General features: G+C 41.5%; 1 protein-coding gene and 1 long non-coding RNA gene across 2 annotated transcripts in view; one reads left to right on the forward strand and one right to left on the reverse strand.

Moving 5' to 3' along the window:
- Positions 1–2,114: 2,114 nt before the first annotated feature.
- LOC131277611 (uncharacterized) lies at positions 2,115–5,793 on the reverse strand. Its single transcript, XR_009184748.1, has 2 exons — positions 5,686–5,793; positions 2,115–4,133 (listed from the first exon to the last, which is right to left on the reverse strand). It is a non-coding gene; the product is annotated as an uncharacterized lncRNA (long non-coding RNA).
- The window catches only part of LOC101423191 (putative zinc finger protein 487), a 56,089-nt gene continuing 42,611 nt past the window's right edge, over positions 4,918–18,395 (forward strand). The window contains 3 exon segments of the mRNA XM_058292654.1: positions 4,918–5,196; positions 6,436–6,495; positions 8,909–8,944. Coding sequence (XP_058148637.1) covers positions 6,459–6,495; positions 8,909–8,944 — 73 coding nt within the window. The 5' untranslated portion in view covers positions 4,918–5,196; positions 6,436–6,458.

Consider the following 18,395-nt stretch of genomic DNA (forward strand, 5'->3'; position numbering starts at 1 on the left):
TTAATGAATTGTTTTTTTCTTGATGCTTTCAATAATTTTTTTCTTTATTTCATTTTCAGTGATGTGTTCTTCACTATGATATGTGTTGGCATGGATTTCTTTAGGTTTTTCCTGTCTGTGGTTCAGGCTGTAGACTTATGTCTTTTGTCAAATTTGAGAATTTTTCAGCCACTATTTTGCCAAATGATTTTTTAGCTCTACCTTTTTCTCGTTTTGGGACTCCAATGATGTAAATGCTATTATTTTTCCACATTGTCCTAGTAATTTTTTCAGTCTACTCTCTTTTCAGATTGGGCAATTTCTACTGTTCTGTCTTCAAGTTCACTGGTTTTTTCAGCTGTCCTCTCTATTCTACTGTTGAAACCACCACTGAGTATTTTATTGCACTTGTATTTTTTTCAGTTCTAAAATTACCATTTGTTTCTTCTTTATATCTTCTCTTTCTTTATCAAGACTTAATTGTTCATAATTATTCATTGAAGCATTTTATGATAGTTGCTTTAAAATCCTTGTCAGATAATTCCAACCTCTGGTTCATCCCACTGTTGGTGTCAGCCTTGATTGCATTTCTCATTCAAGTTGTGATTTTCCTCATTCTTGGCATGATGGGTGATTTTTTACTGTATCCTGGGTATTATGTTACCAGACTTTGGCTCTTATTTAAATCTTTGTTACACAAGCCCCCTCTGATGCAGCACAGGCCAGAGAGAGGGGTGCTGGTAGGGGTGAAAGTTGGGGTTCTCCTCTTAGCCTCCATCGACAGCAGGGCAATAAATATTCCTCAGTCAGACAGGGCAGGAGTGTGAGTCCAGGCTCTTCCCTGAGGACACCACATGGATGGGAGAGGGAGAGGGGCCTAGTCGCTCCTCCGTAAGTCATCTACACTGACATTTTAGAGGAGGTGTGGGGCTTATTGCTAGAAGCTCATGAAAATCCTAGCTTTACACTCAGCCTTTCTTGACACTGTTGGAGGAGGGAGCTAGCTATAATTATGTAAAAGGATGGAAGGCTAAGCTCCCCACTGGGTGGAGGTAGGTCTGCAGCTTTTATTATTATTATTACTACTACTACTATTGTGTATAGTTGAATATATCAGTTATTGTCTAAATGTTTTCTGTCTTACTATGTTGACCTTTTCCTTGTCCTCTGGTTAGAGAACTATGACTTTTGTTGGGGATGGTCTTATCTGTACCTGTCAGTGTTTCCAGATTGCCTGCTTCTCCAGGCCCCAGTTTGGGATATATGATGCAAAAAGAAAATGCTTGGAACTCACTGCTATGTTTTTCCTGTTTTTTATTTGAAACAAGTCAATTTTATTGATGCATATTATTTCCTGGGGTTTTCAGGTCCCTGGCCATCTGCCTTCTTATCCCTGACTTTCAGTCTTATTGTATATAATGTCCATGACTATTAGCTTAGTTAGAGGAATAGGAGAAGTGTGTCTACTTAATTTCCTATACTTTCTACTTAATGCTCAAATTTTGTCCAGTGGGAGCCACTTCAAATTGGGTCTGATTTCTTATTTATTTATTTATTTATTTATTTATTTATTTAATCTTCCCTTGCCCCCCCCAATTGTCTGCTCCCTGTGACCATTTGCTGCATGATCTTCTGTGTTCAATTCCATTCTTGTCAGTGGCATGGGGAATCTGTGTCTCTTTTTGTTGCATCATCTTGCTGTGTCAGCTCTCTGTGTGTGTGGCGCCATTCCTGGGCAGGCTGAACTTCCTTTTGCGCTGGGCGACTCTCCTTATAGGGCACACTCCTTGCACGTGGGGCTCCCCTACTTGGGGCACACCCCTGCGTGGCATGGCACTCCCTGTGTGTATCAGCACTGCACGTGGGCCAGCTCCACACTGGTCGAGGAGGCCCTGGGTTTGAACTGTGGACCTCCCATGTGGTAGGCAGATGCTCTATCCGTTGAGCCAAGTCCGCTTCCAGGTCTGATGCCCTTTTGACGTGACATTGTTATTCTTTTTTGCACTTCCCTGTACTTTGTCAAATCACAATGTCTCAGGCACACCTTCTACTTTCTTTGTCCTCCTGAACAAGATAAAGGAATGTCACAAAAGACAAAGCAGGGTGGTGATGGTAGCACAACACTGTGAATATAATTAGCAGCACTAAATTATATATTTGAAAGTGGTTAAAAGGGGAGATTTTAGGTTGTATATAAGTTACTAGAATAAAAATAAAATAGCCCAAAAAAACCATAGGACTGTACAACACCAACAGTGAACCCTAATGTAAACTATGGACTATAGATAATAGTACAATTATAATATTCTTTTAGCAATTATAACAAAGCTTCCACACTAATGCAATATGTCAATAATGGGAGGGAAGTATATGGGAACTTGGTATTTTCTCCATGATTTTTCTGTAAACCTACAACTTCTCTAATAAAAATTTTATTAAAAAAATAAAGCAGTGGTAGCAGAGTGAGGACTGTTTGGAATTTAAAAAGGGTAAAATGATAAGTAAACCAAGTACAATGTATAATTCTTTTTTTTTAATGTATAATTCTTGACTTGATCCTGTTTTTTAAAATAACTTCAAACATCTTAATAAAAGTGTTGTAATAGAAATTCTTGGGATAACTGGGGAAATTTGAACAGGAACTTGATAGACTTTTTTTTTTATTTCTGTTCAATTTTATAGGTGTGATAATGGTATTGTGATTATGAAGGAATATGTCCTTAATTGTAAAAGATTCATGATGACATATTTAGGGCTGAAGTGTCATCATGTCTGCAATTTATTGACCAAGATTGGTTTTCTCTTGAACAGGCTGCCGGCCTTGCTCCTTGCATGCCCCTACAGTCTCCCTCCTCCAACCTGACTACTTTGAAATTTATCTGGCAACTGAAGGACTGCAGAGAAAAACAACTCAGACTGCAGGGGAAAAAGGAGGGGAAAGACAAGTTCAGATACTAGCTATTCCAAGCTATCAACCTTGGCCCTTCCTTCCCCCTCTTCCCTTCCTCTGTCCCAGCTCTTACAGATGACAGGTGGCCTAATTACTGCAGAGTAAAACAATCTAACCAAGTGCTCCTAACTCCACTCTCATTAAACTACTGCCAATGTCAAAGATCAAACCTCTACCATCCTCCAAGCCACACGCAGCCCTTGAAAAGCTTGCTGTCCTTTTTATCAATGGAGTTGAGGTTTACTCTCTCTCCCCTTCCTTGGTAGCTATGAATAAAGTCATCCTTGCCTGTTTCCCACAGTCCAGTACAGCTTTTTTTTTTTTAATATTTCTTTCAAATGGCTCAGCACAAATAAAAATTAGTATATACAAATAAAGAAAATATGTCAAAATATTAACAACTGGTGACTCTAGGTAAGGTATGAATACATCTATTGCTCATTGAATTCTATTGCATTTCTATTTGAAACGTTTGTAAGAAAATGCCAGGTTTTGTTTGACCAAGAAAAAGATAGTTGTTTACTGAAACAAGCTACGTAACACTTATGCCCTTCAAATCGCGTTTTTTGTGAAATGCTAAAAGGTTGTATACAGTCCTTTTAAGAGTGACAAGGCTGTGTGAAAATTTTCTCATAAAACAGACTAAGTAAACTACAGGAGTGTGTGTGATAAGCTCATGTGTCAACTTGGTCAGGTGATGGTGTCCCGTTGTTTGGTCAAGGCAAGCACTGGCTTGCCTTGTTACTGTGAGGATATTTCATGGACTTAAATAATCAGTAAGATGATTGCATCTATGGCTGATTAGATCTACAATCAACTGAGATAGCTTTCAATGAGGAGAGAAGTTTGAGCCAATCAGTCAGCGGCCTGAAAAGGAGAGGTAATGGGAAGCAGATGTGGCTCAGGCGATGGGACTCCAGTCTACCATACAGGAGGTGCAGGGTTCGATCCCCTGTGCCTTCTGGTGAAGGTGATCCGGCTGGAGTGGCAAGCTGGCCCAAGAAGAGAACTGACTTGCATGGCATGCTGGCCTGTGCAAGAGTGCTGGCCTGTGCAGGAGTGCTGACGCAGCAAGATGATGCAACAAAAAGAGATGCAGAGGAGAGACAGTAAGAGATGCAGCAGACCGGGAGCTGATTTGGCATAGGAGAATGAGCACCTCTTTCCCACTCCGGAAGGTCCCAGAATTGGTTCTCAGTGCCACCTAAAGAAAAAACAAGCAGACACAGAAAAACACATAGTAAATGCACACAGAAAGCAGAGAGCCAGCACAAAAACAATGAGGGGGCTAGAAAAAAAAAAAAGTATAAATATAAAAAAGGAGATGTGATGATTTTAGCAGCCAGAAGAGAGAACTCCCATTTCTATTTCTGCCAGCCTGGGAAATTCATTGAAAAACTTTCATCAGAGTTCCCAGCCTGCCCTACAGAATTGTGCATCCCACAGTCACTTGAGACAATTCATATAAAACTCTAATATTTACACATATTACCTGTTGGTTCTGTCTCCCTAGAAAACTCTAATACAAGGAAGGATCCTTTCAGTTGGTGTGCATGAGACACTATACTAGCTTTACAATATTTTATCAACTCCACTACTTCTGCTACCCCACCAGCCTTGTGCGCTTTACTGCCAGGAGCAAAGCCCTGCTGTCACCGCGCTGTTCCTCCTTCCAGCTCTTTCCGCTTATAGAGTCCGAATAAGGCTTTCCACGTGGGGTCCCGCCCGCTCCCTGCCGCCCCCTGCCGCCCTCTGCCGCTTCCCTGACGGCCCCTGCCGCCCCCTGCCGCCCCCTGCCGGCCCCTGCGGGCTCCTGGCAGTCCCTGCCGCACGCCGCACCGCGCCGAGCCCAGGGCGCCAATCAGCCGCTGGGGCTGACGGGAAATGGGCCTTGGTCCCCGTTGCGCCGGAAACGGGTAAGGCCCCTCTGCGCATGCACCATCTCGCTCGATCTCGCGGGCGCTGGCGCGGGCGCTGGCGCGAGCGGGGTGGCGCATGCGCGGAAGAGCTCGCGGAGGCTGGGGAGGGCCCTGCGGCTGAGCCGGAGGCGGAGCCGGGCTCTCAGGAGAGGCCGCCGCGGGGCGCTCTCGGGCTTCTTTCGGGTGCTCTTCGCTATGCCCTCCGCCCCTTTCCGGAAGGACCCTGCGTGCCTCAGAGAGGTGTCGCGTTGAGCCCTCGCCCACCGGGAGGTCGGGAGAGTCCCTTGCCACAAGTCGAGGGCCGAAGCGCGTTCCCCCGGAGCCCCCAGCCGCAGGGGACGGGCTCCGGTGAGCGCGTCCACGGCGACCTCCCTTCCCGTTTCCTCCTTCCAAACAGCGATTCTACCCAAACTCAGCATTGTGTGCTTCAGGGCAGGAGCTCAAGGACGGCACTGTCCTGTGTCAGATGTGGCCTCTGTTTCATTATGTGACCATTGTGTTTCTAGGTCCTTGGTGTCCTATCAGAGCGCTACTATCCAAGGGTTCTGGGCCTGAGCGGAACCGGCCAGTCTGTGTATCCCCAGAGGTCCGGGTTTATTTGCGTTTTTTGAAAGACTAGCCTGAGATCCTGGGGTCAGAGAGCTCCAAGGTTTGGAGCTCTGATACCTGTTCCGACTCAAATAATTTTGTCGCTTAGGCCCAGGTCCTGGTTCCTGGGAACAAAGCAGCTCTTGTGCGGCCAAGAGGGAACCTTAGGAAGAGAAATCCCACCTGGAAGATGGCCCACCCTCAGAGCTTCAGAGCAGAGGCAGAAGAGCCAGAGAAAGCGAAACCTACCTGTGAATGGCTAGAAGCAATTTGCAATCCTTGAGCTCCATCCAGAAGCCACCCCAAACTATAATAGGAGCTTTGAGCCAGATTTCAGAAGAGACATGTGAGCTGGGGCCAAGGCAGAGGGGCCGGCCTGCCCAGGAAGTGTTGCTTCATTTGAGGATTTGAGAGGGTGTGGTCTGGGGGTGGAAAAGAAGTGCCACCTACTCTAAGGAATTTCCTCTCAGGCCTCCCTAACTGCCCTCGACTCCTTTCAAATGCCCCACTATTTGCAGGTGACCAGGGGGCCTGGCTCCATGCCCCTTAGCAGACGGGGCGCTGAGAGATGCTGCTTCCATCCTGACTCCTGGGCTCAGAAGGTCGTGGGGGAAGGGCATCCTGGATTGCCAATTTCTGCCTAACATGAAAGATGAGAACTGCTGAGTCCAAGAGGGTGAATGTGCAGTCAGGTTTTCTGGTATAGTTAAGTAAAAAACCAGTTTCTTTTCTTTTCATTTTTATTTAAAGGTGGTACCAGGGATTGAACCCAGGACCTGGCACATGGGAAGCAGGCGCTCAGCCACTGAACTACATCAAAACTGGTTTCTGTCAAAAGATGGAGAAACTGCTACCAACATAGAGAAGGGCCAAAGGACATTTTCCTATGGGAGGGCGTTCTATTCACCTGGCAGGTGGAGCTTTTTAGGCAAGAGAATCCAGGAGGGGAAAGGCAGGTTAGATTTCTTGTGGTCTCATTCTTTCTTTTTTCTTCCCCAGCTCCCCCCTTCATTATTCTCTACATGTTTCCCAGAGCAGCAGAAAATGGACAGATCTCAGGTGAGCTGTTTATTTTATTCCTTACTTTGTTTACTGTGTCTTGTACGAGGTCTTTAAGGTCTGTAGTTGAGAATGGGAATGCAGAAATGGATGGAAATTAACATCAGGAATAATACACGGAAGGCTATCAATATCAGGACAAAGTGGAATACAGAACTATATAGGCGCTATGATGTTATAGCTGATTTGTCTGATCTTTTTCAGGGCATAGCAATAATGCAGACATTATCTGGGATGTGCTTTGCATTGACCATGGAAAGAAATCATGCTAAATCCTCATGAGGCATTTAGAGCTCTTGGCATTGAAGTCTAGACAATGTTCCTTTCCTGGTTTTTGTAAAGGTAACATAGACATGCTTTCTAAGTGAGTACCTGAAATCAGCGCAGCCTGCAGCCTGCCATTGATCCTCAGGGGAAGCATGGCACTGTGTCAGAGGTGAACTCAGCCAATCCAGGTTTCCAGGGGCCAAAACACCTTGGTCCCGTGGATTGCTTTCTGATGGTCCTAGTTGAGCCAGGCATAGAATTTAGAATATCTCTGAAAAGAAAGACTTGTATCACCTTCAGATAATCTCTGTAAATATTATGTATACATGGTGCAGGAGATAGATTTCAAGTTGTGCGTTCTGGCAGATGTTTTCCCATTTCCCTTTGGCATTTTAAACTGCTTCACTTTGTGGATCTGTCTGATGAGGGACACCAGTGACCTTATTATGGCAAGGTTGTGGATACTTTAGTGCTTGCTTTAATTGAGCTTTCTGTCCAGTTGGTGCTCATGTCCAGTCTCTCCTAGAGTGTTGTCTTGGCTGGTTTCTGGTTTTTTCCTCTCTCTGTGATTATTTCTTTTCACTTCTCTCCACGGAGCTATCTTCCTCTTGTGCCTTTCTTAATTGCTTCTCCCAAGGTGTCCATTCTTGATCCTCTTTCATCCTTACTCTCCCTGATTCGCCTCTATGGGAAGGCATTATTTGCCGGACTGCTTGGCTCTGTCTTTCCCCTACTTTTAGACCCTAAAGGCCACCACTCTGCTGTATATCTCTGTAAGTATCCAAAGGCTCTTTAAACTCCATCGATTCAAATAAAAGTATTATAGCCCCCGACTCTTTCCCTTTATTTCCCATCCAATATGATCACCAACCAGCCTGTCATCCAAGTGAAGAATGGCATTTATCCTAATGGATGTCTTTTACCTGCTACACAGCCAGTGATCAAGTTTTATTACTTTCAAGTTATTAATTTTTGTTTTTTTGATTGAGTTAAAGGGCACAAGGCCCAGGTGAACTACTTGACAAATTTTTCTTGTACATAGATAGCTGTCACTCAGTTCAAGATATGGGGCAGAAAACTATTTTGTGTTCTCTCCAAGACCTTACTTCCCCCATTGCCACTCAAGGGTAACCATTATTTTGCCCTCTATCGTTATATATTATTTTGTCTGATTTTAAACTTCATATAAATAGAATCATACAATATATATTCTTTTTAAAAAATATACTTTTTCTTTTTTCTTTTTCTCCCCTTTCCTACCCTGCTGTTTTTTGCTGTCTATGTCCATTCGCTGTATGATCTTTTGTATCTGTTTCTCTTTTGGTCTTCTCTTTTTTCTCCTCTAAGATTCACTTGGATTCGATCCTGGGGACCTCTGATATGGAGCGGGGTTCCCTGTCGCTTGTGCAACCTCAGTTCCTGGTTTCTCTTGCGCCTCACCTTCATTCTCCTCTTTGTCTCTCTTTTGTTGCATCATCACCTTGCTGCGTGACTCACTTGCGTAGGCACTGACTCGCTGCACGGGCACTCAGCTTGCTGTGTGGGCACTGGCTTGCCAGGCAGGCCTGCTTTTTTTTTTTTTAACCAGGCTTTAACCTGGGTCTTCCCATGTGGTAGGCTGAAGCCCAGTCACTTGAGCCACATCTGCTTCCCAATAGATATTCTTTTTGTGTCTGATTCCTTTTATTCGACATTACATCTGTGAGATAGCCATGTTGTTGCATGTTGCAGGAGGTTTTTTCCCCCATCATGTGACGATACCTCAATTTATCCATTCTAGTCTTGATGGACATTTGGGCTGTTTGTAATTTGGGTGTTTGCACATGTTCTTTGGTGTACATGTGCATTTGATTCTGAGGGATGTAAATCTGGAAGTAGAATTGATGGCTTATTGCACATATATATGCTTAGCTTTGATAGATTCCACCAAACATTTTCCAAAGTAATTGTATTATTTGATACAAATGATATAGTCAGCCATATGCAAGAGATCCTGTTGCTCTATAGCCTAGTCAGCACTTGGTTTTGTTGGTGATGCTTTTTTTTTTTTAAATTTATTTATTTCCTCCCCCCATTGTTTGCATTTGCTGTCTGTTTGCTGTGTCTGTTCATTGTGTGCTCTCTATGTCTCCTCGTTTTCTTTTAGGAGGCACTGGAAACCCAACCTGGGACCTCCCATATGGTAGGCAGGTACTCAACTGCTTGAGTCACATCTGGCCTTAGGCTTTCTCTCTCTCTCTACCCCCTTCCCCTCCCCCTCCACCTCCCCCCCCAAACTTGTGAGTGTAGTGGTATCTCTCTCTCTCTTTTATTTTAGGTAGATACTGGGGATCAAACCTGTTACCTCATACATGGGAAGCAAGTACTCAACCACGTGTGCTACATCTCCTCCCCTCATTTTGTTTTTTTCGTTCTTTTTTAAAAAATTTTATTTTATTTCTTAATTATCTTCTTTAAAGTTAATAGATCACACAAAATATTACATTAAAAAACATAAGATGTTCCCATATACCCCACTCCCCACCCCCACCCCCATCATTTTTTTAAGTTGTATTTTTTTGAAGATACAAGGTCACAAAAAATGTTATATTAAAAAATGTACGAGGTTCCCATATACCCCCCCCCCACTCCTCCCACATCAACAACCTCTTTCATCATTGTGGCACATTCATTGCAATTGGTGAATACATTTTAGAGCACTGCTGTACCACATGGATAATAGTTTACATTGTAGTTTACACTCTCCCCCAGTACATTCAGTGGGTTATGGCAGGATATATAATGTCCATTATCTGTCCCTGCAATATCGTTTAGGAAAACTCCAAGTCCTGAAAACGCCCCCACATTACATCTCTTCTTCCCTCTCTCTGCCCTCAGCAACTACCATGGCCACTTTCTCCATAACAATGCTACAATTTCTTCCATTACTAGTCACAATAGTTCTATAGTAGAGTATCAGTAAGTCCACTCTAATCCATATTTTGTTCCTCCATCCTGTGGCCCCTGGGAGGTGATGTCCAGTCCACCTCTATATTGAGAGGGGGCTTAGATCCCACATGGATGATCGTTGCAGTTCTTCTGCTTGTGGTTGTAGGCACTCTCGTTTCCCTTGTGTGGTTGTTGACCATCTTCACCTCCCTGTTAGCTGATCTGGGTAAATCCAACGAACCAGAGAGTAAGAGTTGAAACTCTGCTGAGGCTCAGGGCCCAGCTGGCACATGGACAGTCCAGAGATTCAAGTCTCCTGAGTATACACCAACCCCAGCACCAACCACAGGTTCAATAAGTGACAGAAGAGCTCATTTTGGTTTTGATTTGCATCTTTCTGATGCCTGATAGTATCAAACATGCTTTCATATATTTCCTGGCCATTATTTTATCTTTATCTGATTTTTGGTTAAAAAAAAATCTATTCCGGTCTTTTGCCTATTAAAAAAAAAATGGTGTTTGTCTCTGCCATATTAACTTGTAGGAGATCTTTATATATTCTTTATATGAGTCCTTTGTCAGATAGAGGTATTGGAAATATCTTCTTTGAGTCTGATACTTGTTCTGAATTTTAATGAAGTCCAATTTATTTTTTTTATGTGCTCTTAGTCTAGTCTTTACTTCTGTGTGCTCTTTATGTTCTGTTTAAAAAAACTTTACACCAAATGCAATGAACGTTTCATGATGATGGAGGAGATTGTTGTTATGGGGGGAGGAGTGGGGTGAGGGTCGTTGGTGGTATATGGGGACCTCATATTTTTTGAATGTAATATTAAAAAAATAAATAAGAAAGGAGAAAAAAAAACTTTACCTATTCCTAACTCAAAAATTCTATTTTCATCTAGAATTTGAATGTTTTAACTTTCACATTTAAGTATGATACATCTTAAAGTATTTTATATACATATACACATATGCGTATGTATACTTAGATACACATATACATATGTACATACATATTTTGATATGAGCTATGGCTATCCATTTCCTCCAGGACCATTTATTGAAAGACATTCCTTTCAAATTTGCAGTGGCGTCTTTGTTGAAAATCAGGTAGCCATCTACTTGTGGGTCTCTTTTTGGATTCTCAGTTCTATTGCAGTTGTCTCTTTGTCTAGCATTGTGCCAATATTTCCAGTCCCTGTTACTGTAGCTTTATAACATAAATAATATGTGTAACATATTGAATGATTAAAAAAATTTATGTGTCCAGTACATTTAATTGAGAAATGTATGTTTTTATTCAACTGTTTTCTTTTTCAAGTTATTGTCTATATTTTCAATTATTAAATGTACAAATATATTGAAAAAGGAAAAGCATTTGCAGGGAACTGATATGGCTCAAGTAATTGAGACCTGCTTCCCATATGGGAGGTCCTGGTTTGTTTCCCAGTGCCTCCTAAGAAAAACAAACAAATGATAAAACCAAGCAAACATGAAAAGAAACACTTCAGCTTAGGGGCCGAAGTGGCTCAGTGGTTGAGCACCGGTTTCCCACGTGCAAGGTTCCGGGTTCAATCCCTGGCCCCTGGGTACTTGAAAAAAAAAAAAAGGGAAAAAGAAAGAGGTAATTGCAGTAGTTCAGATGATGCAAGGTGGTGGTGGTGGCTGGAGGGCAGAGAGAAGCCTGGAATGTTAGCAGAGCCAGGTCCACTGTAGGCCCAGCTCAAGTGTTCTTTTCACTCCCCTTCACATAATATCTTCAGAACCATAATTACTGGCACCGCAGTCTTAGACCTGCCCTTCTGCCTTCTCCTTGCCCTTCCATTTGACGTCAATGTCTGAACTAGGTCAGAGGAAAAAAATTATAATTTTTTGAGACCTTGTCCATATCCCAAATTCTCTGCAGAATGTAAAGAAGTAGGCAAACTAAATTTATGCAAATGCCATTATTTTTTTCTTGAGATATAATTCACATATCCAAGTATTCACCCTTTTAAAGTGTACAATTCAGTGACTTTATTATATTCACAGCTATGTACAACCATCACCACTATTTAATCCCAGAACATTTCATCACCCCAAAAAAGCCAACCCAGTGTTACCATCACCACCATCCACTACCAAAACTTAGTGAATGTAATTAATATCACTGAAATGTATACTTAAAATGAGAAATGTTAATCCTGTGTGTATGTTACCACAATAAAAATTAAAGGAAAGAAGCCCCATATCCATTCATAGCCGTTAACCATGCCCCTGTCTCTAGCTCCTGGCAACCACTAATCTACTTTGTCTCTATGGATTTGCCTATTCTGGGCGATTCAAATAAATGCAATCATACCAAAAAAAAGTGTTCATATCTGTGGATATAAGTTCCCCACCTTTGTTTTTCAAGATAGCTTTGGCTTGGGGGAGTGGATGTCACTCAGTGATTGAGCACCTGCCTCCCACACATGAGGTCCCAGGTTCAATCCCCAGTACCTCCTGAAAGTAAAAAGTAAAACAACAGCAGCAACAAAAAAGATTGCTTTGGCTATTTTAAGTTCTTCGTATTTCTACATAAATTTTATGATCATCTTATAAATTTCTCCCCCAAAAACTTGCTGGAATTTGGTATTGCTTTGAAAACCAAATTGATCTGTAGATAGTATAGGTCATATTAATATTGACCTTTCAATTTATGAACATGGTATTTCTCTCTATTAGGTCTTTAATTTTTCTCAGCAAGGTTTGATAATTTTTCATGTGGAGTCCTTGTACTTCTTTTGTTAGATTTATTAATAGGTACTTGAAAACTTTTTCCCTATTTGTGTGTTGCTTGTATGTAGAAATGTGGTTGATTTTTTTGTATATATATATATATATTTTTAAAGATTTATTTATTTATTTAATTTCCCCCCCTCCCCTGGTTGTCTGTTCTTGGTGTCTATTTGCTGCGTCTTGTTTCTTTGTCCACTTCTGTTGTCGTCAGCGGCACGGGAAGTGTGGGCAGCGCCATTCCTGGGCAGGCTGCTCTTTTCTTTTCACGCTGGGCGGCTTTTCCTCACGGGTGCACTCCTTGCGCGTGGGGCTCCCCCACGCGGGGGACACCCTTGCGTGGCACGGCACTCCTTGCACGCATCAGCGCTGCGCATGGCCAGCTCCACACGGGTCAAGGAGGCCCGGGGTTTGAACCGCGGGCCTCCCGTATGGTAGACGGATGCCCTAACCACTGGGCCAAAGTCCGTTTTCCGATTTTTTTTGTATATTGACCTTGTATTCGGTGACTTTACCATTTATTAATTTTATTATTTTATCTGTAGAATATTTTGGATTTTCTACTTATGCAATTATCTATTAATAGATGGAAATTGCTTCCTTTCTAGTCCTTAAACTTTTATTTTTTTTTCTTTCCTTCTTGCAGTGCCTAGGAGTTTTAATATACCATGAACTAGAAGTAGTACGTCCTTGTTTTCTTCCCAGTCTCAAGGGAAACTTTTCAATATTTTATCATTATGTGTGATTTTTGCTGTAATTTTTTTGGTGCATATTTTTTGGGAAGTTTCATTATTTTCCTAGTTTGCAAGGAGTTTTTATCATCCAAGGGATGCTGCATTACTTATTATTAAGATGAATATATAGTTTTCTCCTTTATTCTTTTAATGGATTAAATAATATTGACATATTAATTGAGGTAATTCTACTAATTTTTTTTTTTAGATTTTTTTATTTGTTTCTCTCCCATTCTCCCTCACCCCCCTTTGTCTGCATTCTGTATCCATTCACTGTGTGTTCTTCTGTGTCCACTTGCATTCTTGTCAGGTGGCACTGGGAATCTGTGTCTCTTTTTGTTGTGTCATCATCTTACTGCATCAGCTCTCCGTGTGTGCTGTGCCATGCCTGGGTGGACTGCGTTTTCTGTGCATGGTGGCTCTCCTTGTGGGGCACACTCCTTGAGTGTGGGCACCCCTACACAGGGGTCATCCCTGTGTGACACGGCACTCCTTGTGCATGGCAGCACTGCTCATGGGCCAGCTCACCACACAGGCCAGGAGGCCCTGGGAATCAAACCCTGGACCTCTTATATGGTAGGCGGACATTCTATCAGTTGAGCCACATCCGCTTCCCTCTATTAATGTTTTGATTTTCAAATGTTAAACCAATCTTATTTTCCAGGAAAAAATCCAACTTGATTTTTGATGTTTAAAAAAAAATGTAATTCATGATTATTGGTTTAGAATTTTTGTCTTTATTCATGAGATAAAGTGTAATTTTCCTTTCCTATGTTTTTGTCAGATTTTATCTTAATTTTATACTAACCTTGGAATACATCTTAAGTGTTTTCTCTTTCTCTATTCTCTGGAAGCATTTGTGTAAGACCAATGTTATTTATTTTTTAATTGTTCCTAAAATTTCACCAGTGATCTCATCTGGATCTGGATTTTCTTTGTGGAAAGTTTTAAAATTATTGATTGCATTTCTTTATATTAGGGAAATTATCCTTTAGAATATGATATAAGTTCAGTTCCTTCTCAGCTCATCTTTTCTCATCCCCAGGTGTGGGAGCAGGTGCTCTTTGTTCCAGGGAAAGCTTGGGAAAAAACAATGTTGTCTATCAGTATACCTGCCTACACCTCCAGGCCAAAGCCATGGCTGTACACATGACAGTTCAAAAATAACCACATTGGCACCCAGGATTTCTGTTTGCTTTGCTCTCTTTCTTTACATTTCTCTGGATTGCACTTGTGCTAATTTAGCATCTTGATAGGAACTAAAAGTTTTAGTCCTGTCCTACTCTTAATATTTTAGTCAAGGGCAGCAGTGACTTCCACGTCGCTAAATGCTAAATCCAGTGGTGAATTCTCAGGCTTCGTCTTGCTTGACCAGTTAGCTGCATTTGACATTGTTGATCACTTTTTTCCTTCTGATTTAACTTTCTTCATTTGGCTTCCAGAATACAACATTCTTTTAATTTTCCTTCTCTGATTGCTTGCTCCTTTTCCTTTGCTGGCTCTTCCTTTTCTTCCTACCTCTTGATGTTGGAGAGTCCCGAAGCTCAGCCCTTGCTCCTCATCCTTTCTCTATCTGTGACCTACCCTTTGGTGTTCTTGTTGATTCTCATAAGTATTTCTGTGGCCAATGATTCCTCATACTCTTTTAGTTTCCTAGGCTGCTTAAGCAAATACCATGAAATTATTTGGCTTAAACAATGGGAATTTATTTGCTTAAAGTTTTGAGGCTAAAAAAAGTCCAGATCAAGACATCATCAAGGTGATGCTTTCTTCCCAAAGACTGGCTGCTGGTGTTCCTTGGCTCCTCTGCAACATGGCGAAGCACATGGCTGCATGTGCTGGTCTCTCCCTTCTTTTCTGGGCTTCATTGATTTCATCTTCTTGCTTCTGTGGCTTTCTCTCTCTCTGTCTGAATTTCATTCTCTTATAAAGGTCTCTAGTAACAGGAATAAGACCCATCCTGATTGAGGTGGGCCACACCTTAACTGAAGTAACCTCATCAGAAGGACCTACTTACGATGGATTTACATCCACAGGAATGGATTAGATTTAAGAACATGTTTTTCTGGGGAATATACAGCTTAAAACCACCATACCCAGACCTCTTCCTGCACTTAAGAGTCATATATCTAACGGTCTACTCTACATCTCTATTTGAATGTTTAATAGACACAGCTGAACATGACTGCAACTGACTTACTGGCCACTTCCTTCCCAAACCTGTTTTATCACAGCCTTCCCCTTCTTGATTGATAGCTAACCCTTTGGAATCATCCCTGACTTGTTTTTCCTTCATGCTGTACATCTTACTTATCAGCAGAACCTCTTGGCTCTAGATCCAAAATATATCCAGAATCTGACCTCTTCTAATCACCTGCAATTACCCAAAACAACCCTCAGGCATCTCTTGCCTGGATGATGTCAGGGGACACAGAGCAGTTCTCGCTACCTGGGGAATGAGTCAGGTATGGCACTCCTCTGCCCAGCATTTCATTTTCCTCTGAGTAAAAGCCAGAGTTCTTCCAAAGGGTTATGTGGCTCATTACTTCTGTATCTCGCCTCCTCCTCAGCCCTTGATCACTCTGCACCAGCCCCACTGGCCTTCTTGCTGTTCTAGAAACATACTGGGCACAATGCCATCTCCATCCTTGTGTGAGATTTACCTGCTGCCCGGAGTGTGCTCTCCCCAGGGACCTTGTGGCCAACTCCCTCTCCTCCTCTGGACCATGTTCAGAGCCCACAGCTCAGGCAGGTCTACCTGGACCCCGAGTTCAAAACTGCTGCACTAATCCCTAGCATTCCCACCCCCCGTACCTTCATCTGTTTTGTATTTTTGCCATAGCACTTCTCACATGAAGTTTGCTCATTACTCTTTTTATTGTTTTTTTTTTTTTGGTAAGATTTATTTATTTATTTTTTTATCTTTATTTATCCCTTCCCCCACCTAGATGGTTCTCTCATCTTCTACTCATTGTTTGCTGGCCTTCTCCAGGGGGCACTGGGAACCGAACCAGGGACCTCCCACATGAGAGGCCAGTGTCCAGTGTCCTGAGCTACATCTGCACCCCATGGGCTGTGGTGTCTGCTGGCTTGTGGCAGGGGTGGCATTCTAGCTTTTTGTGGTGAGGGTCGCATCTGCTCGTCTTCTTCTAGGAGGCACTGGGACCTGAACCTAGGACCTCCCATGTGGTAGGAGGGCGCCCATCTGGTTGAGCCACATGACTTCCCTGTTTATTGTTTATCATCTCTTATTCCCCTCTTGAATGACTATAACCTTCCTGAAATCTAAGGGAGGGGGGTAAGAAGCTGTTGTTCACTGATGTTTCCCAAGTGTCCAGGACAGTTCCTGGCACATAGAAAGTATTCAGAAGTTGTTGAATGAATGAATGAATGAGTTTTTGTGTGCCATTTATTTTCCTTTGTAAGTACGATGTAGCTTAATTTTAAAATCTTAACCTAATTTTTTTTTTTGCCTTTAGGATTTTTTTATTGAAGTATATCACTCATACATAAACATACATAAACAATAAGTGAATAGTAGTAGTTTAAACTTACAAAACAAACATATATAAGATCATACAGGACTCTCACTGCCTCACCCTACCACCAATACCTTGCATTGTTGTTAAACATTTTTAACTAATGATTAAAGAGCATCGTCAAAATGTTACTACTAACCAAAGTATTTTTCCCCCAATCCACCCTATTATTATTATCTTTACCTAATTTTTATATGAATATACATAAACAATAAGTGTATAGTAAAGTTGTGAACTTAAAAGCAAACACGCATAACATTATACAGGGGTCCCAACACCTTGCATTGTTGTGAGACATTTGTTACAAATTATGAAAGAATATTGTCAAAATCTTATTACTAATTATAGTCCTTATCTTACATTTGGTGTATTTTTCCCCCAATCCACCCTATTATTATTTTTTAAATATATTTTTATGACAGAAGTTGTAAACCTACAAAACAGCCATGCACATTTGCAGAATTCCCAAACAACACACCTCTATCAATATACCACACTATAGTGACACAGTTGTTACAGGTTATAGATAATATCATCCGATTGTTACCATGTCCATAGTGTAAATTTCTCACACATTGTACATACTGCCTCATTATCAACACACTATATCTTTGGCATAGATGCAAGAATATCATATTATTACTGTTAACCACAGTCCATAGGTCACTCCAGTTATATCTTTCCCATGCTTTTCCACATTCCCAGCATGCTTCAATAGTGATGTACATTTGCTCTAGCTAAAAAAGGACACTCTTGTATCTGTACCCTTAACCACAGTTCTCATCCACCTCTCGGTTTACTGTGCTATTCAGTTCCTAGATTATTCTCTAGCATTCTGTCAATTGGCATTTATATTCCTAGACTATCATTTTCAGTCACATCCCCATTTATGAACTAGCTGTTACTCACTATGTGTTACCATCCACTCTATACATTTCCACACTTTTACAGTAAAGCTAATTAAAACTTCTATATATTTTAAACATCAGTAGTCCATTTCAGTCCTCCTCTTATCTCCTTTAAGAATCCACCACCTACCACCACGTTTTGAAGATATTTTCCTACATTTTCTTCTAGAAGCTTTATGGTTCTTTTATATTTAGGTTTTTGATCCATTTTGAGTTAATTTTTGGATAAGATGTGAGATAGGGGTCCTCTTTCCTTCTTTTGGCTATGGATACCCAGTTCTCTCAGCACCATTTGTTGAATGGGCTGTTTTGCCCAAGCTGGGGATGTGGGTTTGACAGACTTGTCAAAAATCACTTGACCATACATAAGAGGATCTGTTTCTGAACCATCAGTTTGATTCCATTGGTCTATGTGTCTGTCTTCATGCCAGTACCATGCTGTTTTTACCACTGTAGCTAGGTAAAATGATTTAAAGTCTGGAGATGAGTCCTCCAATTTCACTTTTCCTTTTTAAGATGTTTCTGGCTGTTCAGAACCCCTTACCCTTCCAAATAAATTTGATGTTCATGTTTTCAATTTATTTTAAAAATGCTGGTGGAATTTGTATTGGGATTGTGTTGAATCTGTTTATCAGTTTGAGTAGAATTAACATCTTAATGATATTTAGTCTTCTAATCTGTGAGCATGGAATGTTCTTCCAATTATTTAGGCCTTTTAAAATTTCTTTTAACAGTCAGTTATAGTTTTCTGAATACAGGTGCTT

The sequence above is a fragment of the Dasypus novemcinctus genome, unplaced genomic scaffold, assembly GCF_030445035.2.
Source record: "Dasypus novemcinctus isolate mDasNov1 unplaced genomic scaffold, mDasNov1.1.hap2 scaffold_183, whole genome shotgun sequence".
NCBI lineage: Eukaryota > Metazoa > Chordata > Mammalia > Cingulata > Dasypodidae > Dasypus > Dasypus novemcinctus.